At 43.4% G+C, this 23,250-nt stretch overlaps 2 protein-coding genes across 2 annotated transcripts; one reads left to right on the top strand and one right to left on the bottom strand.

Moving 5' to 3' along the window:
• Nucleotides 1-15,722: 15,722 nt before the first annotated feature.
• Nucleotides 15,723-16,597, top strand: LOC133885416 (ethylene-responsive transcription factor RAP2-9-like). Its single transcript, XM_062325126.1, has one exon. The coding sequence runs from the start codon at nucleotides 15,896-15,898 to the stop codon at nucleotides 16,463-16,465; it is 570 nt and encodes a 189-aa protein (XP_062181110.1). The 5' UTR covers nucleotides 15,723-15,895; the 3' UTR covers nucleotides 16,466-16,597.
• A 3,814-nt stretch (nucleotides 16,598-20,411) lies between these two features.
• LOC133885151 (uncharacterized) lies at nucleotides 20,412-22,925 on the bottom strand. Its single transcript, XM_062324805.1, has 3 exons — nucleotides 22,565-22,925; nucleotides 21,917-22,062; nucleotides 20,412-21,314 (listed from the first exon to the last, which is right to left on the bottom strand). The coding sequence occupies exons 1-3, from the start codon at nucleotides 22,803-22,805 to the stop codon at nucleotides 20,625-20,627; spliced, it is 1,077 nt and encodes a 358-aa protein (XP_062180789.1). The 5' UTR covers nucleotides 22,806-22,925; the 3' UTR covers nucleotides 20,412-20,624.
• Between the last annotated feature and the right edge of the window lie 325 nt (nucleotides 22,926-23,250).

Here is a 23,250-nt window from a genome sequence, read left to right as displayed (position 1 = left end):
CAGAAAGTTATGCTTATTGCTCATTTCCAATTTTCATAGTATTCCTATTGTGAAATGTGAACAATCATGTTACCTTAGCTATATATCAATTGTTCAGGTATCTGGCTGTTGCTAATGAACCTTCTCTAAAGAGCTACAATGGCAGCTTCATCAACATTACCTTTCTTGCACTCAAGAACATGCAAAGAGCTCTAGATGAGGCTGGTTTTGGCCAATGCATGAAGGTAGTTGTTCCGTTGAATGCTGATGTCTATAGCTCTCCTGAGAACAAGCCAGTGTCATCTGCTGGGAGTTTCCTCCGGGATATCAACACCCTCATGCTTGACATTGTTAATTTCCTCCATGTGAATTATGCACCCTTCGTTGTTATCACCTACCAATTTCTTAGCATATATCTGCACAACTCCTAGTGCCCCTCATGGTACTTGTCGAGGTTCGCTCTTTCCGATTTGAATCATCGGTTCCCAACAGGTACCAACATATTTATGTCCGGATTGGTCCGTTTTCGAATACCCGACATTCATGTGATCGTTTTTGTTCCCAATTTTTTCATTTTCGTTTCCGTCCGGTTGACCAAATGTGAAAGTGAAAATAGTTGAGGTGTTTTCCCACCCATTCCCGTCTGTTTTCATCTCTAACCGTACACCACCGCAATGAGTTGGTATCTATGTGGACCATACGCTTGCGGAGATCGATACACCTACACCCTACACTGTAAACATACATGTACGTATGTTGAAAATAAGCTCATGTTTGACTCTATTGATAGCACGGCCGGTTGACATTCATGTCTCAACAGCTCCATGTCGACGAGGGCACTACTAGACTGACTCGAAGACAAGACAGACCATTGACAATCAATCCTACGTTCATGGGCTAATATAACTACCCGGGCCAGCTACCCAGCATAATTGACTCTGATGTGGTGAAGGTAGAATTGAAATAATTGTGGTGCACTATACTGAAAATTTTTAGTCTAAATGGTACAAACATGAACAAAATAAACTGATTACTACTAAAAAATTTATTTGATTTACCATGATGCCTATATAGGGATGTTAATGGGGACTCGATCCCCAATTCTTCGAGGGGAATTTCACTATTAGGGGATGGGGATTGTGAGATTTCACCCCCCGCAAACTCATATGGGAATGGGAACGGGAAGGCGCTACCAGTCCCCACTCCCGCTATATCCCGATATAACATATATACATGTTTTTCTTAGTATAAAAATGTATGAACATTACATTACATAGAGTAAATAATAAATTAATATCATTCTTTTTTGTCTAACCTACGATATTTAATTAATCTTGTATTAATTACCCTCGTATGCATCAATAAATTACTCATTTACACTATTTACACATTGTTAATATATAGAAATAATCAAATATAATCTAATTTTACTCTCCATTAAGAACCTGATCCCCACAAAATTCCCCACGGGGATGTGGATTGGAGAAATCTTCTCCCGATAGCTAAATGGGGACGGGATGAAGAAGCATTCCCTAACGGGGATTGGCTCCGTTGCCATCCCTATGCCTATATACCATCCTAGCTTCATCTAGCTAGATATCTAGATGGAGCAGTGCGGGGGCGGGTTTTGCCTCCACCCGTCCCCACCCATATGTCCCTCACCCCGCCCTGACTCGAGATCGGGTGAAATTTTTTCGTGCCCCAACCCGCCCAATGGAGCCCTGACTTTGACCCGACCTGTCCCACCCTGCTCTGATTAAAATTGTTAAAATCTCTAGATCAAGTTTAATTAGGAGATAATAGCTACCACAACATATAAATCAATAAAAACTGCATCTAAGATTCACGAGACCTAATATCACACGACAATAGTTACATACATATATTAGTTTGTTAAAAAATTTATTACAAAAGGATAATAAACTTCTTAATAAACCTGCTAAATGTGCATGTAACATATACTCTAGGGCGGGGCGGGGCGGGACAGAATTTAACCCGCCCCCACCCCACCCTGACCGGTGCCCCACCCTATCTTGCCCCGTCCTGACCGGTGGCTCGCCTTATCTTGCCCCAACCAGGGCAGGACGGATGGAGACTCGACGAGTCAGATGGAGACTTAGACCTCTACATCTAGCTTTGTCCAAGCACAAGAACATAGGGGTTAGTTAGAAAGTTAGAGCCTCCCTCAAATCAGCGGAGCGAGAGAGTGCACATGACATATGGGTTAGTCAATAATCAACGTGTGCGGTCCACTCGATCAATGGCCATGTGACTGATAGTTTTTGTTACAACCAAACATTCCAGAGAAACAAACATGTGATCAATTAGCATCACTAACTACCATCTACAGTTACCAATCAAAGGGGCACTTGTTCGGGTGGCAGTTGCACCCGAACAGACATGTTCATGTCCCTTAGACATGTATATATATGTAAACATTGTTCATGAATACGATACAAAGTTTCACTCTCTGATTCTCTACTCTATCTACTATTTTCATCTCCATTCTAAACACATTATCAGCACGAACGTCCTTCACTGAGCGATTAACAGAAGCAAAGTGGCCAATCGGCCAGACAAGAAGCACCAACAGAGAGGCATGAAGGCCTTTCCCAGACGGTGAGCACTCCATGACAAACCTATTTTGTCCGATCCATGGCATACCTGCATCTCTGTACTTCATTGTCATCATCCCACCGCATCATCTCAGCCGTCGTTCGTGCCACAGTGCTGCTCGTCGTCGGTTTGGCCACCACAACGGTCCTCCACTGACCGCAACACCTGCGGTAGCCTCGCCTACTATCTGACCACCACCTTCTCCACCACCAGCTTCGCTGCCCTTGCCACCTGTCTCCTTTGGAGTTAGGCCACCGGTAGCCCTAGCCACTAGTGTGGGACCCTTCATGGCGGCGGCCACCACCACCATGGTCGGCTCTGGCGCATCGCCCACAATGGCAGCGCGTAACGACGCTGTCCCTTTCTTCAACGGCATGCTGTCAGTGGTGTGCTCCTCCTCAGGGAAGGATCCGGGGGAGCGCATTTGGATGTACTCCCCAGAGTACACCCTGCTAACTCCTCCAAGGGATGACGCCGCACGCTCCACTCCAGTGCAGGCCATTTAGCCTTCACGGACACCCACTAGAGCCTTCACCGAGACAACAACACTATCTCCGGAGCTCCCCAATGTGATGATCACCCGCCATAACTAGATCTTCAGGGTTCATCGTGGCAGGAGACTCCCTGGAGCCATGGCGGACTATAGCTCCGCTTCTTCTCCTCGCAGCCTAACCTTCATTGACTCTAGCTTTGAGGTCAAGGAGGCGCTCTCCGATGAGTCTTCAACCTCGGACTCCATGGAAGCCATGCCATCCACCTTAGTCGGAGGCACGATGGCAACGCGATGCGGATTCCCATCCTCGACTGTCGGATCCACAGTGGCTGCCCTACTGCGCCGACCCACCGCATCCTATACCGATTCGCCACAACGGCGGCCAATCACTGTCCAGGCCTCTGCCCAGGGTCGTGGGCTCCTGCGGCCTTCGGCCCCCCTCCCAAGGTGCCTAAGCACGCCCGAGCATGCGCGCATGCTTGGGGAAGGGGCTCTTGGGCTCTTTCATGTGCGTGTGTGAGGGGAAGGGGGCGACGCACCCCCCTCCCTGGCTGGCGTCCTCACCGGAACCCGCGCTTTGTCTTCCTGGATCCAATGGTTTTACCTCCATCCTCATCGGCTCGTTGGCTTCCCGATGGTGACCAGACTCAGCACAAGGAGGTGCAACCTACATCCGCCGAATCGGCTCTGACCCCTCTTTAGCGGCTCTAATGCGGCACAGGCGGCACCATGGTCGCCCACGGTGACCACCACATGCATGGTCAGCTCGATTCTAACCCTTCTCCAGCGACGTGCCCTCCATCCCGGCTCAACTCCGGTCACTCTGCTGCGACGCAGCCTCCTCTCATCGGTGGCAGCAGCTCAGGCGGTGGAGGCGGCTACAAGAGATGTGCGGTTAGGGTTGGTAACCCTCACTGCTGGCTCTGCCGGTTATATACGGCGTGGGGGTGAAAGGGCTCTCGGTCGAGCCTTGGGCCAAATGGCCTAATAGGCCAGAGCCTAAGTTGTCTCGGCCCACAGGCCGAGAACTCTTGTGAACTAGCTATTTTTCATAAAACCCCTCTGGTTTCTTCATAATTATAGCTCATTCTAATATTTACTGTTTACAATACTATTAAATTATGTTACAGCTTCTGTCTTTAACTATAATTATGTTCAGTAATGTTTTATGTTGTAAATTGATGTTCCGGGCCTGTTTTATCTGTAAATTTGCTATGTCATATGTGTTTGCCCTTGTGCATTCCCTATGACATATCATTATGTTTATAACTTTGTTTTTGCAATTGAAATTCTATTTCTTGCAAAAAATACTCATTAATGCAGATTAAGTGATTACCTCATCCACTTGAGATAACACAATATTTTAAACCTTTGCATATTGGCTATATACAAGGTACTACCATAGTAATACTACGGGATCTACACTATGTCTAACACATAGTGACTATCCTTTATGTGCATACCCAATGTCAAATTTGGAACAAGGTCTAAATGTTGTCAAGTGATTACCTTAATTCATATCTTATATTGGCCATGCACAAGTTAGTACCTAAATACTACTGTGAGATCTACACTATGTTTAGCATATAGTGACTATCCTCAACATGCGTACATAATTTGAGTATGAATTAAAGAAGGTCTACACCAATTTTTAGTGGTTACCTTTGAAGTGTTAACACAAGGTAGTGGTTTTCAAGACATCTACTGCATAGTTATAGATTATGCCTCCACTACCGAAAGGTCTACACCATTTCGATGACTATTTGAGATCTACACTATGTAATTCAAATCTCAACTTGATTTTACAATTTTTGCATTATTACAACACTACCATAATTCTTCAATTTACCCAAAGTGTAAATTTATTCAATCATTGGTCAATTTGTAGGAAAATATGTCAAACATCAAGTTTGACAGACTCGAGTTAGATGGCAAAAACTATCTAACATGGGCAATAAACATGAAGATAAGTCTATCGTCCCGCGGACTCATAAGGGTAATTAATCCTCCTCAAGAGAAAGATCCGCCACTTCAAGATCAAATCAAGTATGAGATTTTATACTTCATAAGGCATCATATTCATCCAGATTTAAAATCTGGATGCTTGATGGATGAAAATCCATATGATATATGGAACTCACTCAAAGAGCGATATGAACAGCAAAAGGCAGTCATCCTACCTGAAGCACAACGCGAGTGGTCCAACATTCACTTCTTGGACTTAAAGTCCATTGGAGAATATAACCATACTATTCACAAGATCTGCTTTAGGTTGCTATTTTGTGACAAAGCTCCCACAGATGCGGAGAAAATTGAAAAAACTTTGTCTATAATGATTCCTGCCCATAGGGTATTGCAACAGCAATACCGTGCTATGAACTACCAGCACTATTCTAAATTAATTTACACTTTACTTAAGGACGAAAAGTATGATGAATTTCTTTTGAAGAATCATTAACAGAGACCTACAGGCACTGTCCCCTTACCTGAAGTTAACTCTAATATTCAGAATACCAAGAAGTTCGACGTAACAAGCGTCGCCCAAAGAACTTCAAAGGCAAGAAGAATCACAACAAAAAGCATAAATTCTATAGAAAAAAATAAGGGGAAGGGCATTTTCAAGAACAACAAAGACAAATTTGATATTTGTCGTAAATATGGTTGTTACAGCCATACAACTAAGAAATGTCGCACCCCAAAGCACTTTGTTGATCTCTACCTTAAGGCCATCGAACAAAGCCGACCAACTCAAGACGAAAGATATGAAGCTCATTTCAATCTTCAGCATGACACCACCAAGATGGCAAGTTGTTCCCAAAGCGTTCATCCAGAACCGAACAATGACATCACTCTGCAGCAGCAAGAGGACCTTGAGAGCACAGACAACATGCTCATGGAATTTGCTTCTAACGACTTATTCGGAGACCTCAATTAGGCTCCCAATTAATTATATATTATTATATCTATGTCCTACATAGTGTTGTAATAGTTTATTATCATCTTATACTATATTTTATATTCCAATTATATATCAGCACATTGATACTCAATAAAGTTGTATGTATTCTATATATCTATGACAAATTTCACTTTAAATTCTTCCTTTCTATATATAGATGTCTACGGAGGACAATCTGATGGAAGAAGAAATGCGCTTAGTGAATAGCTGTACCACTAACTCTATACTAAGGAAGACTAAATATTTTCAAACTCTTAAAAAGAGTAAAGGAAATATTTTGACAATCGCGGGACACGATGCTATGATTGTTGGCTCTGGTCACATCATAATCACTCTCCCTATGAGTACTCAAATTACAATCGATGTTGCACTATTATATCATGATTCAACACGTACCCTACTAAGTTATAGAGATATCCGTCAAAATAGTTTCCATATCGAAACCCATGATGATAACAAAGAGGAATATCTCTTCATTACCAAAAAATAACGGATATGTCAAACAAATACTAGAGAAAATTCCCTCTTTATCTTTAGGATTGTACTATACATACATCAAACCCGTACCATATGTTGCGTATAAGGTAATTTTTCAGAATGTTAACATGTTCCAAATATGGCATGATTGCCTTTGTCATCCTGGTGTCGGGATGATGAAAAAATTATTAGCAATTCAATTGGTTATGGCATAAATACTGTCAAATTTTCTCAATCTTTGGATTTTGTGTGCACTTCATGTGCCACGGGGAAATTGATTTTAAGACCCTCTTATCTTAAAATCCATGCGGAACCACTCAAATTACCTGAACATATTCAATGCGATATATATGGTCCTATCCAACCATTAAGTAGATCGTTCAGGTATTTCATGGTTTACACGATGGTCACATGTGTGTCTTTTATCCACACGAAATCATGCTTTTGCCAAAATAATTGCTCAAATTATTATATTGCAAACATATTATGCTGAACATAGGATACAATCCATTCGAATGGATAATACGGCTGAATTCACCTCATGTGCCTTCAATGATTATTGTTTAGCCGTAGGAATTCAAGCCTAGCACTCAGTACCATATGTCCATACTCAAAATGGTTTGGCAGAATCTCTTATGAGGAACCGTCCAAATAATATTCTAATTAATCACCAAGATAATCATTATTCATAATCACAACCTTGATGATTAACCACAATATCATCCCGGTAGTCCCGATACGTGTTTTGAACACATACCTTTCCAACATGTACATCACAATAAAGCTTAAGAAAGAATGAGTAATTAACATTATATTACAAGTTCTTAAGTATGCAATAAGTTATCATAATTTACAGCAAAAGAGATCTAGGAGGAGACTAAAACCTGCTTAACTCCTAACCAGCAAAAGAACTAAGCAGCGGAAGACTAAAAGCTATACAACAAAAGGGGGATGGAGCCATATGCCCTTAGGCTCCATCACAAAAGCACGACCACCTAGAGTAGGATGCACTACTCTTACCCACCACCTGCATCGGCGGGCACAAAGTAGCCAAACACCGCCTCCCCCTCAGCAACAGGAGTATCTAAAAGCGCAGGCATGAGTACGAAGGTACTCGAAAGACTTAAACTATATAGAGCACATATACATAGCTCGACTCCAAGGATTATGCATTGATTATTAACAAGGATGAACCGCAGGTTAAGTAAAACATATACACTAAGCATCCTAGATATATGTGAGAGCGACTGAAACTTTACCAAAACTTATGAAAACTACCTTGCATCCAACAATTGAACAAGTGTAACTGTAACAACATGTATATCAATAAGTAACAAGTGCCCACATCACCATCTCCCACATACCGAACCACAAACCATACTCGAAACTCTACGACTGAGTGCAAATGAAACAATGGCATGCTCATAACTGAGAGCGCGGCAGTTCAAACTGTTTATACACCCTGCAGGAGATACTCCTGGACCCACACGACACGAGGACCATACGGCTTGTGCCATCCGCGGCAGTGCACACAAGGGGGTACCCGTGACAACCTTTCCCAACCAGCCCCAACCGTGTGCGACATGCAACGCTCGGCGTGGCGGTACCAGAACTACTCTCGAAGCAAACTAGTACCACTTACAAGCCCACCCGCTCACACCATTGTTGTTCAAGCCCCACAAAGCCACAACTGCGAAGGTATTCGGCTCGCCTTACCATTAGATTGGCATGTGGTGAGTAAGGTAAGTGCTAAAGCTAACAACCCCGATGATCGGTCTTAAACGATGCAAGCAGTCTACGGTGTCCGGTCTTCCTCTACCGGCATACCCAGGGGAACTCCACATCCGGACAGGACAAAACACCATCCTAGCACCGCCCACATCTCGTCTCATACTCACCACTCATACAATCACCTCAACCTCAACAAGTGTGTATAACCATAAGAAGGTCCTATGCTCGCGAACAACGGAACACGCCGTCGTTCGACTTCTACCGAATGACCTAAGTATGGCTAAGCATATAAGTCGAACTCATACCTAGACATTGGCAGCACCTCAAGGCTACAAGTAATATAAATACACAAGTATTCAAAGTAGAAGAATGCAATCGGCATAGGTTCTACCCATTGGTACCCGACACCGACTCACTAAACATGCATACATACATAAACACATTTCATCAATTTTAGACTTATCCAATTATACAAGAAGGATCAATATGCTTAGTTGCTTGACTTGCTATTCAGGTGGCTGCCCAAAATTTTCATTGATCTCCTGGCACACCGGCTCAACGTTCTCTAAAAAGAATAACGCGTGCAATGCCATGAGTATGGATGAAATGCAACAATACATGCTACAAGGTGCAAATGATGAAATGCCATGAAAATATACTCTAAAATGTACAAAAACATTTTTACCATATAGAACAAGTCATAAGAAGACTAGCAAAATTGGTTTCATCCATTTTGGACATGTAAGCAATTAATGGTGAATTAATGAAGCTTAAGCCTAATTAATTAGCCTAAAAATTTTAATTAATTATTTTCAGAATGGAGATATTTTTAAAAGGTAGAGGATGTTACAATGAAACCAAAAAAATTGGTTTCATGATTTTTGGAGTTTGTATGAATTAATTATGAATTTTACAAGTTATCAGCAGAGGAGAAAAATCCTCTGATGAACAGTGCACCCGGATACTCCGGTCTAGGCCGGATACTCCGGGGTAACAGAGTCTCCGGATGACCCTTCGACAGCACCTCTCTGTTATTCCCGGCTGGGACTCGCCTGGAGACTCCGAACTAGCCCGAAAACTCCGGTTTCAGCCTAGAAACGCCCATTTTTAAGCCGAAAAATGCCCGGTTTGATTTGCGATCTTCTCCAATCCAAAAGGGAATATGTTTAAGCTAGTTCAAGGGTTCTATAACTCACTTAATAGCCTAGCAACTTCATTCCTAACTCAAATTCATCCAATTCCTCAAATTAGGTCTAAAACATCCAAAAATACCCAAACTTCACCACCTAGCTCCAAATTCGGATTCCGACCAACCAAATGCGTATCCAAGCTATGGGAAGCCTAGAGGACTTACCCAAGGTGCTTTGCTGAGGTTGGGGACTGCCGGGAGAAGGAGAAAACGGTGGGAAATCGAAGAACTCCGGTGTTCTTCACTTTTCAACTCTAACACTAAAAGACATCCAAATCGGCTCAAATCCTTCGGGAATGAGCAACCAAATTGAAGGAATGTGAAGCTTATGAGCTTGTGATAGCAATGTTACCACATGCATACCTTGATTCGGCTCCTAGAGAGCGGATTTGAGGGAGAAAGGAGAGAGTGCTTGAGAGAGAGTGAGAGAGAGGGAGGAGCAGCAGCTCCTGCTGCACGGGTGGGAGTGAGGGAGAGTGAGGAGGAGAGAGAGGGCAGGTGGGCTGCTGCCCGAGTGGAGGGAGTGTGTCGGAGGATTAACTCATGTCGCAGGGATCTCGAGAGACCCCTTTTTAGAGATTCGGCCGGGGGGATGATCCTGAATAAGTTCATCAGAGAAATAAATGGGAATGAATGCAAATGGCCGGTGGTGGGGGTGTCGACCTAGTGCAAGGAGAAGTAAATGCACCGAAATTTAGACAAGTTCGGGCCGCATAGGGGCGTAATACCCTACTCTTGTATGGATGCTATAACTACCCTGAGGAAGTCCCTCAAGGATGTTGCTGGTTACAAGAATGTTGGCCTAACTAAGAGCTTGAGGCTCCTTGTTCTTCGGCTGGAACTGTGCTCAACCTTGCTCACAGTGTCTACCCTTGCGCTGTGTTCTTCGTCTTGTTCCTTAGGATGGCCTCTCGCTATGGTTCGTTGTTGTTGTTTTTCTGTGTTGCCCACTATTTTAAGTACTCGCTGGCCACGACATGCCCCGAACAGAAAAGAAGGGGCTCGAGTTCCGAGACGCCATAAATAGAAAGGGGCATCATCATTTCTTCTGGGTGAAGTGACCGGGGGTGAAAAATGCGTCGCACGCCCGGTCCCCTGTCACCATAAACGCCCTGGCAACGGGCGCCGTGGAGAGGGCCCACCGGGCAGCCGCAGAACAACCGGCGTGCCCGTCCTGTCCCATTCCCCTGCCACGGCAGCGTGGCAGACGGAACGCCTTGGTCCTGACGACGTTATCCCAAGACAAACCGGATGACACGGGACGGGACCCGTGCAATTAATAACCCCATGCCTCTCTGCCAAAACATCGCAGGAACTGACGCTGTGGCGGGAGCAGTTGGAGGTGTCAGGCCACGCACGCTCATTAAATGCGGCCTCTGACCTTTGACTGATTGACACCTCATCGGTGGGCCCCTCGGGAGCCTTTCTGGGTCGTCGGGGCACCGAGTGCTCGGGGGTACTGTTCACATCCCCGAACACTCTCTCCCGAGCACGCCTATCCTTGTCCTCGGGGTACCGGGTGCCTGGGGGTACCGTTCGCCTCCCCGAGCACTCTCTCCCGAGTACTTTTGCACGAACCCTCGGGGAACTGAGTGCTCGAGGGCTGCCACGTGCAGCCCCGAGCACTCTTGTACGGACCTTCGGGGAACCAAGCGCTCGGGAGCTTCTGCACGCAGCCCCGAGCACTCTCTCCCAAAACTTGGCTCTTTTGATCGTCGGGGGACTAGGGTGCTCGGGGGTGAGCGAACACCTCCCCGAGCACTTTCTTCCTGGTACTTAAACTTCGTGGATCATCGGGGAACTGGGGTGCTCGGGGACCACTGACTGTGGCCCCGAGCACCTTCTCCCGGGACTTGATCTTTTCTTATCCTTCAGGATGGACCTCGCGGGATGGTGCCATGTGGCGGATGGCTGGCCTGGTCTCGGGATTCAGGGACCCCCAGTTCCTGATACACCGACAGAGTGGTTGGCCCTCATGTGAGGCCCACGTTTTAGAGAAAAGAGGCCGTTTTGACTACGAATTTCATTCTTTTCTCTCCCGAATTTCTTTCTCTCATCCAATTGATTTCAAACAAAGTGCTCTAGTGCACCAAAATAATTTACCTCAAAAACAATTATGATGCTAATGATGCATGATTAAGCTTAATCACGCAATTATGGAATTTGGGACGTGACATCTCTCATCAAGAGAGTCAAGCTCATTGCACGACTATTATTACATAATTGCAACATACCAATTTCATGTTGTACTCATGCAGTCTTACACATTATGGACTTAATTCAATTACGACCAACTACATATCACACAGCTTCCCTGCTGCAGTTAGTACGTGAAAATCCTCCTAGCATTTTCCATCTGCGAAAGTTTGGTTACACTGTATACGTACCGACCTCACTATCGCAGCGTACATCAATGGATCCACATAGAAAATTGAGGATCTACATAGGGTATAACTCTTCGTCAATCATAAAATACCTTGAACCTCTCACAAGGGACCTATTTACAGCCCGTATGCTAACTGCATATTTGATGAGGAGCATTTTGCAGTATTAGGGAGAGATTTCAAGTACTGAAAAGAATGTCAGGAAATCAATTGGAATGTCATAGACATTTCCTCCTTAGATCGACATACTCAAAAATCTGAACTCCAAGTTCAGAGAATCATAAATTTGCAAAATATTACAAATAACCTGCCAGATGTATTTACTGATAACAAATGTGTCACTAAATCCTATATTCCTGCTAGGAATGTGCCAAAAAAGTGGAGGTACCAAACAAAACCACTCAACTCTCAAATCAAAATAAAATATGGAAAAGTACAGTTACAAATGATAAAGCTTCTTACAAGCTACCATAGAAACAGAGGAATCCCTCCTACAAAACAGTAAATAAAAATCAACATTAAGTTGAACGACATCCATGGCCTATGGATACTATACATCCAGTGGATATTCAACATCCATATCCCATCACAACTGTGCACATAAATACTGATGCTGGAACATCGGAACACCCAAACTCTATCGTAATAGAAAATCACGATAAGTCAGAAATGATAGATGAAGTTTCCATCAATTATATTGATTCTAGAGAATCATTTGATAGAAAGACTATAATTATTGACACATACTTCTCAAAGATTGCAAACATCCTCATCAATGATCGAGATCCCAAGACCATGGCAGAGTGCCGCAAGCGATCAGACTAGACACAATGGAAGGATGCAATCCAGACAGAATTGCGCTCGCTCTCCAAAAGAGATGTATTCACATCAGTAATACCTACTCCTCATAATATTTTTCCCATGGGATACAAGTGGATTTTCATCTGTAAACAGAATGAAAATAACGATGTGGTGAGATATAAAGCAAGGCTTGTAGCACAAGGGTTCACGCAGAGATCCGGCATTGATTTCAATTAAACTTATTTTCTAGTAATGAATAGAATCATGTTCCGATATCTAATTTCATTGGCAGCTTTAAATCATCTTTCTATGTAGTTGATGGATGTAGTGACCGCATACCTATATGGGTTGCTTGATTTGGACATATATATGAAAGTCCTCGAAGGACTAGACATTCCGAATCTAAACTTAAACCGCAACATATATTGTGTAAAACTTAAAAAGTCACTATATGGCTTAAAATAATGTGGAAGAATATGGTACAACCGACTAAAATAGTTACTTTTAAAAAAAGGTACTCCAATAATGATGATTGCACATATGTCTTCATAAAGAAGTCTGTAATATGATTTTGTATTATCTTTGTCTATGTTGATGATCTAAATATCGTCGAAAATACAGAAAATATAGATAAAGCACGTAATCTTCTAAAGACGGAGTTTAAAATTAAGGATTTGGGTAAAACCAAATTTTGCTTGGGTATACAACTCGAGCACGTTTCTTCAGATATTCTAGTATACCAAGCCGTATATAGCTAGAAAATATTAGAGAAATTTAATATGGATAAATCATATCCATCCAAGACTCCCATGGTTGTTCGATCTCTTGATACGGAGAAAGATCCATTTAGACCACGGTAGGAAGGAGAAGAGATATTGGGACCGGATGTTCCTTATCTCAACGTCATTGGAGCACTTATGTATCTTACAAATTACATCACATCTGATATCGCATTTGCAGTGAACTTACTAGCTAGTCATAGCGCTGCTCGAACTAAATGCCATTTGGTGGAGTAAAAAATATCTTTCGATATCTCCAAAACACTATAGATCTTGGTCTTTTATTTCAAAGAAAACAAGATATGAATATGATTGTATACACTAATGCTGACTATTTATCAGATCCTCATAATACCATATCACAAATAGGCTTCGTGTTCTTACACGGTAGAACAACCATTTCATGAAAATCTTCAAAATAAACTCTAGTGGCTACATCCATAAATCATTCTGAAATAATTATATTATGTGAAGCATCACGTGAATGGGTATGGCTTCGCAGAATGATCAATCACATATAACAGTCATATGGTATTTGTTCCATTTAATCACCAACCAATTATCTATAAAGATAGTTCTGCATACATTACTTAAATGCAAATAGGTTACATAAAGAGTAATATAATCAAACATATTGCCCCTAAATTATTCTATCCTCGTAAATTGCAAAATAATGACAAAATAAAAATCTTGCAAATTAAATCATGTGATAATCTCTCTGATTTATTCACTAAGTCCTTACCAACTTCTACATTTAAAAATATATTCATGAAATTGGTATGCGACGACTGCGAGATTTACAAGATTCAGAGAGGTTGATCCCCGAATAATAACATGTTCATATTATATTACACTCTTTTCCTTTATAAGTTTTTCCTATATAATTTCTCATATAAGATTTTTAATGAGCCAATATGTACTTTATTTCTCCTCTTTTTCAAGTGATTTTTGGAGGTTTTAATATAATTAAAGATCATAATTATGCTCTATAAACTCACAAATGAGTTTTTTCCTTCTAGATTTCCCATATGAGCTTACAATGAGATGATAACCGATATATACCATATTTTTTTTCTCCTTATATTTTCTTATTAGTTTTTAAGAGAGCTTTAATGGCATATAATATATTAACATATTATTTTCTCCTCATATTTTTTTCTCACTAGATTTTAAAAGAGTTCTAAAAAATTACATTACAAATAATTAATTAAGGAGAATATTATAAATAAACATTACAGAAAAACAAACATATGATCAATTAGCATCGCTAACTGCCATCCATCCTTACTAATCAAAGGGCACCTGTTCGGATGATAGTTGTACCTAAACAGATATATTCATGTCCCTTTAGACATATATATATATAAACACAATTTATAAATATGATACAAAATTTCACTCTCCGATTCTCTACTCTATCTACTATTTTCGTCTCCATTCTAAACAGTTTCAAACCTTTTTCGAGGGCGTCAAAACCACTTGCTGAGTCTCCTCGTCTCTGGAACGATGATAAGCTAGAATAAATCCGTTGCTATCACGTTTCGCTTTGGTGGGTCCGATCGAGTCCTAGAACATATCGCTATCATGTATATTTTCTCTCGATAGTACAATACTCGCAAAAAATAGAATTAAAGTGGAATAAATGCATAGGAATTAATATTTCACATTTCAAATTTCAAGTGCCATGTGACTAATATTTTTCCTAGAATTAAACTAGAACAAATTAAGCCATAGGAACACATCCAGAACAAGCACCACCTCAGATAGATCCACCTCCTATGTAAACCACACATGAGAAAATTTTATTAGAGGGTATAAAATATGACTTATACTATCTATTTATGTTGAGATTTGTGGCGAAGAGATTAGAGGGTGTGGATATATGAATTATACTATTTATTTATATTGAGATTTATGTTAGGGATGTATGTGAAAAAATATAAAATATATGAAAGAATTGACAGATTAATGATTATCAGGTAAAAGATGAAAAGTGGTGATGAAAAAGATGAATAGTTGAAATAGACTGTACGTGTGCGCAGATGTATGTTGAGTTGGTCAGACCGCGTGATTTTGCGATTCGGCAGCCACAAAACCACTCAGCACAGACCAAACGTGCAGGTAGTGTGCACAGCGACGTCCACTCTCCCCAGGTAAAGTAAAAAATGAAAGGGCCAGCAGGAACATTTCAGCCCGGCCTGCCACTCTCTCGGGAACTTTGACCATGACCACAGAGCGTGGTTTACTCTGCCCCTTGCTCCAATGATTTTAATCGCGCTGGGAGCGTGGGAAGGTCAACCCCCCAGCTCGCGCTGACCTCCCGCACGTATAAAGTACGCGCGCGCGCGATCGTGCCCATGGCATGCGCGCACCAAACCAAATCCAAGTCAAGAGCTCCTCGAGGGAGGAGGCACGATCGAGCGCGTAGCGTCGCACGCGAGGAGTCAAGGCCGACCACGAGCGGGCTCGACGGAGCGAGGCGTGGCCATGAGCCGGGCGGCGGGCGGCGGAGCGGAGCGGTGGCGCCGGTACACGGGCGTGCGGCGGCGGCGGTGGGGGAAGTGGGTGTCGGAGATCCGGGTGCCCGGCACGCGGGAGCGCCTGTGGCTCGGGTCCTACGCCACGCCCGAGGCCGCCGCCGTCGCGCACGACGCCGCAGCCTACCTCCTCCGCGGCGGCGCCGGCGGGCTCAACTTCCCGGAGCGCGCGGCCCGCTACCACGCGCGCGGGCACGGGCTGGCGCCCCTGTCGCCGGGGTCGGTGCAGCGCGTGGCGTCCGACGCCGGCATGGCCGCCGACGCGCAGCTCGTGGGCGCCGGGGAGCGCGCGCTGGCGCTGGCGCCGGCGCCCGGGCAGGTCGCCGCCGGCGTCGGCATTGGCATCTCACAAGGCGGTGAAGGTGCAAGAGAACAATGGCCGTATGCGACGTGCAGCAACGATAGTGGTGCCACGTATTGGTGTACGCCGTATGCGGACGGGAGTAGGAGCTCGAGCGCTGGTAGCGAGCAGCTTGTTTATGGGGATATTAGCGTAGACGATATGGAGATCTTGATGTAACTAGATAGCAGAAGAAACAAACGGAATCACTGTGATTTTCAAAATTCGGCATAATTTTTTTTTTTAAATCGGACGATATATACATACATAGCGCTCTTTTTTCACTTCCAACATACACGAAACAAAGAAGATAGCCAATCAGCTTGTGATATATACATATATAGAAAATCTTTTATTGATTTTAATCATTAAAATGTAATATCTTTATAACCAAATATTCTATTTTCAAGTATATTATTGGAAAAAATGTGTTTAATAAAATAAGATCCATAAAAACTATATTTTGATGAAGTTTTAGGATAGTAATGGAGTTATGTCTATATAAGTCACATAATTGTATTTTATGTTATATTGTAGTTACAATTTAGATTGTAGTTATGATTTAGGAACAACCGAGTTGTAATATATTAAAAAAAACATAATTACAATATGGTAGATGCTTTAGTTGCGATAATGCGTTGTGGAGTGAGTACTAATTACAATATGTTAGACACTTTAGTTACCATATGGTGAATACTTAGTTACAGTATAATAAATAATCTAGTTACGATATGCATTATCGAGTGTGTATTAGTCTAATACGGTAGATACTTTAGTTACAATATACTGAACAATATAGTTATAACATTACTGATTGCAACATAGTCATGATTAATTATAATCAATCAATATAAACAGGTAAATTACAATCTCACTATATACATAGTCATAACCGCTCTATGCCTCTAATTACAATAGTTAGTTGCAATTATTTTATACTTATAGTTATAACTTGTAACCTCTCTATGTATCTTAAACTGGTTGTAATTGCTGCTCACGAGGTGAGAACACGCTCGGTTATCCAATGGTCCCGTGAGTTAGGTGAGTGAGAGCGTGCTCAGTTGGTGGGGCTGGCACGAGCATTAGAGCTTAGTTGACTGCTCGGTCCAACATGCGCATGACCTATGCGCATTCTACAAGTGCGCATACTGCAATATATTAAAGAAGGTTTTGGATAATGGGTATCTTGCTTTTGACTCCTTGACTCGAAGATGCAAAGTGACCCGAATCCTATGAATACAAGCACGTGGTCAGTGATGTGCGCAAGGGCATATTTCTGTGTGAAAGTGAAAGAGAGGCACTGGACCTTTGTACTGTCGCACTGTAGCCCTTGTATCATACGCTAGCAGTCAAACTATACAATACGCTCATGTAGCAGTCGCGAAGATGCGTCCCGGCTTTTTTTTAAAGAACCGGGATGACTTTCATTGATATAATCTGAAAATTATAAATCACTGATTACAAAGACTGAAACTCAGATCACCCACTGTCAAACCACTCATACATCACACTGATGAAGCCGAAAGCCATTCCTTCAAACGATGAGGAAGCATAATTTTTTTTTACAACAAGAGATAGCCTTCTTGAGATGGGCCTTATCAACGTTGAACGCCGAGGCTTTGCAAAAAATAGCCATTGACCGTTAAGTAAATCAACGCCTTTAGCTGCAACCTCGGTGCAGACTCCAACATCAACGAGCATACAACATCAACCTCTGCGGCCACCGACACCCAAGTGGACAGCCTGGAAACAAAACCCGCAAAAGGTATGAAAAGGAACATCCGTCCAAAAACATATAAAGCACACACTACTAACATCGCACACACAACTTCGGAGACCTCGCTAAACTGCATAAACTAGTATTACACTAACCTAACCCTAAGGGGCTAGGCCACCCTCCAACTCCGATGTCGGGAAGCCGTCAGAGGTGAGGGGGTCGGCCGAGATGCTGAATCGCCTGATAGTCGTTGGGAGTCGCTACTCCTGGAAGTCTCGAGAGAGTCACGTGTTTGGTCGATCTAGTAAGGTTGTCCGATGTGCCCTGGCTCCTATTAAGGATCGCCTTGAGAACTGCATATATTCTTTTCAAATGAAACTGTAAAAGTGTATATTGGAAATTGTATCAATTATGTGACCTTTCATGTGGCTATCTCCAGTTTATTGGAACCGCCGCCGAGTCTGTTCATTCTTCTTCTATTTAGCCTAGCATTTGCGGCCATTCACTTTTTATTATTTCCCCTCATTTTAGTTTTCACTTTCTCTACTTCACATCACCATGGCCGGACTCACTCCACCTAACTCCCCACCGAGCCCCATGTCCGGTGACGACGACTACTCATCGATGTCACCGTCCAGGGCTATTTCTTCCTCTGCAAGCTCAGATCAGTCTTCTTCGCCCTACGATGTCGATTGGGGCAACTACCTTGGGAGGGGACCGTCGTCGAAGAACTATGTTCAATTGGCAAGCTCCGACGATTTCGATGGTGGCACCAGCCAGATGCTCAACTCCACTGATGACGATGACGATGATCTCGACGTCCACAACATCGGCGAGGAGGAAGTTGTGCATGATGTGATCGTTGGCGGCAACAACGTCACAGACAACATCGACTTCACCACGTTGGACGACAACGATGAGAAAGAGCCCCCCTTTGATGTAGCTGTCGGCACAATGGAGGACCCTATCTGCATCTTCAACGATTTGGAGGAAGACGAAAGCTCCTCGGCGACCTCATCATCTTCCTCCTCTTCGGTTGAGTCCACTGGTCCGTCGTTCTCCAAGAGGCAGAGGAGGGTTTAGGACTAGTTTAGTTAGGTTAATTTATTTTGGTTATCATGAAATGTAAAAAACTATCACTAAGTATCTATGTTTGTATGTTGACCAGTTGAACTTTTATGTTTAATTGTCAATATTAATCCTATCTAGTATTATGTTTCAATTTATGAAAATTAGTATGTAATTTTAGAGTACATAATCTCAGTTTAATACATAGTTGATCCCGTTATAACTAAAATATATACTATTTTGTGATATATATATAAGGTATATATTTTTATAAGTGGAAGATATATTTTTCTAAGATGTATATACTATTTTTTAAGATATATATATTTTTTAACACCGATTAAAAGAGGAATATGCACACCTATTCACGCAAAAGAAGGTTTTGGATAATGGGCATCTTGCTTTTGACTCCTTGACTCGAAGATGCAAAGTGACCCGAATCCTGTGAATACAAGCACGTGGTCAATGATGTGCGCAAGGACATATTTCTGTGTGAAAGTGAAAGAAGCACTGGACCTTTGTACTGTCGCACTGTAGCCCCTGTATCATACGCTAGCAGTCAAACTGTACCATACGCTCATGTAGCAGTCGCGAATTTCGTTCACCACGGCGACGGATGCGCCCCAGGCTCCAGTGCTGCTCGCCGGCGCCGCCAGTCAGCACAAGAGTTTCGATGGTCGTCGTCACTCCTTTTTTAGATGGTCTGGTCGTCAGTAGAAATGAGCAAGTTCATGAATCAGATGAAGGTGGATTCAACGGCAAGTTCGGACCATTTGTTGACCGAAAAGGCAGCGCAATGCTTTTGAGCTGAATCTGGTCTTGCCCGTGAAGATGCCATTGCTTCTGTTTGACGCAGCAGAGCGTTCCAGAACCCATGGATTCGGACGGAGTGCCCCTGGAAAACCCGGCAAAGGCAAAGAACAGCCTTGACCATAAGCAGTGCTGTAGACATCTCACACTGAGGATTATTCCTTGGTCAAAACCTTACCAATTGGATTAGGAACTAACCCCCACTCTAGATAATGTAAAAATGGACGAATTGACATACCACATGTTTTACCTATTTCCTCCATTTCACAATGTTTGTGCTAGCACACCATGCGCACGACTAATAAAAATTTAGTGAGAAATGACCAAGTACAACCAAATGACTCTATTGAGTGGCGATTTACAAACAACTATAGCATGTTTGAAATCACTAAAGTAGGGCTAGATAGTGTGAACATTGCATTGCTACGCCCTTGATTTCTTCGGCAGGCAAACATTAAGGCACCCAAGTATTATGAAACGCAGGGAATGCGGTTTGCATAGCTTAATTAGAGCCACCCTTATGCTATGGAATTCATCAAAAGACACAGGTGGAACTACTATCTTCACATTTCCCAATTGCCGACATCCATAAGAGGCCAGCCATTATATAGAGCTTATTTCGGTACAAACAACGCATAACAGTTGATACATAAAGCTAGAGTAACAGGTGAATTACCCGATTTCAATTATGGACAGACAGCCACAACCTTAGCTGTTGCAAATTATGTCGCGATTGAGCAACATCTATGAGCTATCTTGCTTTGGTTTCTGGCTGAGCTCCGAATACTGCCCTCCCATCAGCTGCAATATCTCAGTCCAGAGGCAAGAAGGGTCACCTGTCAACGCATCACTGATCAGCTCCGTGCTGCAGGAAGCGACAGCCCAATATCCTGCCCTGATCTCTCCTAACAGCTGCTCATAGTCCCAAGCAGCATGCCCAACAAAGAACCTCAGGTCCTGGGTCCTGATCGCCCCACTCTTCATCAGAATGGCAGCCTTTTCAAGGTCAGTCCGGAAACCGTAGCAGACGCCTGGTACCACCTCCTCAAAACCCTTGAGGCGTGAGCTGTTTTGCTCATTAGTCCTAACCAAGAACATGCTCATGTCAACAGGGCCTCCGAAGAAGAGTGGGGAATCACCAAAAGGGGTTGCCTGGTCTCGGAAGGCTGGATTCACATGCTTGATCTTTGTGTATAGTGGCCGGTTCAGAATGACACCGAACGGGCCATCAAAGGTACCTCTTGACCCAAGTCTGAGGAGGAAGATGACGGTCCTTTCAAAGATACTATCATCATCAAGCGCCTCAGTAGCAACCAAGACACACCCTGCCTCCGGCATCGTAATAGCGTGAGCCCACTTTTGAGGAAGCTGGTGTGCTGGCTCTCCTGCGGATGTCTTTGACTCCCTGGGAGCACTTGGATCAACCAATATTTCCTGATTCAAAGAGAGAATTTAATTAGCAGAAAAAGATATATTAACCCAAAAGGCATGGGTTTGGGCTGGTTAATGGCACTTTCTTTTTAGTTTCTTTTCAAGAAGTTTGGAATATGAAACTCTCTTATGCGAATGTATAAAATAAATGTAGTGAGATGCGGAACAGTAGCTTATATGATGAAATTTGATATAACAGCAAATTTCACGAGAACTGAAGATCAACTTTTAGAGTGCTTTCAGTTTTTCTCCGCATAATGATGGTTTGGCCTTTGGAATCTTCCGTTTGATCACAAACATATTTAAGTAACACTGAAAGTTCTACATTGAGGATACCGTATTAAAATATGAAGTCACATTTGGAATAGACTAACGTCACCACGCGCTTACATGTCCGTATCTATATCTACGCTATGAGATCAGTAAAAATAGCTAAGTTCAATATGTTGTTAGCAATTTTCTTGCCAACCAATCAATAGCAACACGTGAAATCAAAACTGTCAGGATGGCATAAATGCATGTACATTGGTTGGCAACTGTTAGAAACCAAAGCGAAGCTACGAACACACAGTAACTAATAACAATTACGAACAAATTAGTCTCACCTGTTCCCGACGCACAAGGTTTGCCCTGACATCTCGCCAATAATTGCTGTTAGAAATATTAATCGGCTCACTGGATTTAGCTTCATCATGTGGTCGGTTCACGTTCAATCCATCAGAGCCATCTCCAGCCGGAGTAGATGCATCACCTATATGAACACAATCAATTCGGAAGGCCCGAGGACAGGTAATCACTACAGTTCATGCTCTTCACTTTACTATATGTGAAAGGGGATGCCGCACCAAGATAGAATTCTACTAATGTAGCAATCATTTTGGATCTAATCACGAGGTTCCTTCATATTGAATCACGGACTTCAAGTAAAGGTATCAAACCTATTCAGCAGAAGAACGAACCAATGCATCTGGTCATCTAAGGCAAATTCATCCAAACACACAATCAACCAGTCTCATCACTACAACTATTGAAAGACGGAACTATTTTTTTTAAAACCACAATCGCATATTTGTGTCGCCAATCTCACCAAAACCTGACGCTCTAACGCTCAGTCGCACAAACTAGTACCGCATCGAATCAACGAAAAGGCTTTCGAGTTTCGACCTATTCCACGTCCAAATCGCCGAAAGATCCCACCTTCCCAGCCCCAATTGCGCCAGTTCGCGCGAAGTATTCCACGGGCAGAGCCTCACCTGAGGACGACGCCATGTTCTCGGCCTCCTCGCCGTCGCCGCCCGGGGCGTCCTCCCTCCTGCCCCCCGACGCGCGCACCGCCACCAGCGGTCCCCGCGCCGGGCCGAGCCTCCAGAGCCTCCGCCCCGTCGCCGCCGCCGCCGGAGGAGCGAGGGGCCCCCGGGCGGCCGCCGTCGCCGGCGCGGGGCGCCTCGGCGTGAGGCAGGTCCCGCCCGCCTTCAGGTTGTTGAGGGCCCACATGTCGGTGGAAGCGAGGCCTCGTGCTCCTGTCCTGGGTCGGGGTGGAGACGCAGAAGTGCAGTGGAACCGCACGAGGCTATCGGGTGGCCAGCGGCGAATGGATGGTTGGGCGGCGGCCGGCGGGTTGGTTGCGACTTGCGAAGGCGGATTGGGCTAGTGTAGAAAGCGCCTTTCGTATTTGCTTCAGAAGGATCTTCTGTGGATTAATTGTGTATACCGAATTGCATATGCAGGGTAGCAGTACGAGGAAGACATTGAACATAAGTAGCATACTAAGCAAGACTACAGGAGTGAACCACATTCGCCATGGTCCAACTACTCCTCTGTACAGGATGATGTTTTGAAAAAAAGTTCGGTCGAACTTTTAAAACTTTAATTAATAATAGGTTTTAAAATATTTAATTTAGAAATATTAACATCATATGCCTATATTTTTCTTGAAAAA

The sequence above is a fragment of the Phragmites australis genome, chromosome 11 (genome assembly GCF_958298935.1).
Source record: "Phragmites australis chromosome 11, lpPhrAust1.1, whole genome shotgun sequence".
Lineage (NCBI taxonomy): Eukaryota > Viridiplantae > Streptophyta > Magnoliopsida > Poales > Poaceae > Phragmites > Phragmites australis.
The sequence above is the reverse complement of the archived record's forward strand: the minus strand, read 5'-3'. Positions and strand labels throughout refer to the sequence as shown.

Bases quoted from the DNA above. Each gene is read 5' to 3' on its own strand.
- LOC133885416 (XM_062325126.1), top strand. From the start codon at position 15,896: ATGAGCCGGGCGGCGGGCGGCGGAGCGGAGCGGTGGCGCCGGTACACG.
- LOC133885151 (XM_062324805.1), bottom strand. From the start codon at position 22,805: ATGTGGGCCCTCAACAACCTGAAGGCGGGCGGGACCTGCCTCACGCCG. The intron at 22,063-22,564 runs GTGAGGCTCTGC...GTGTTCATATAG, and splicing joins GAACATGGCGTCGTCCTCAG to GTGATGCATCTACTCCGGCT. The intron at 21,315-21,916 runs GTGAGACTAATT...TCTTTGAATCAG, and splicing joins ACCTTGTGCGTCGGGAACAG to GAAATATTGGTTGATCCAAG.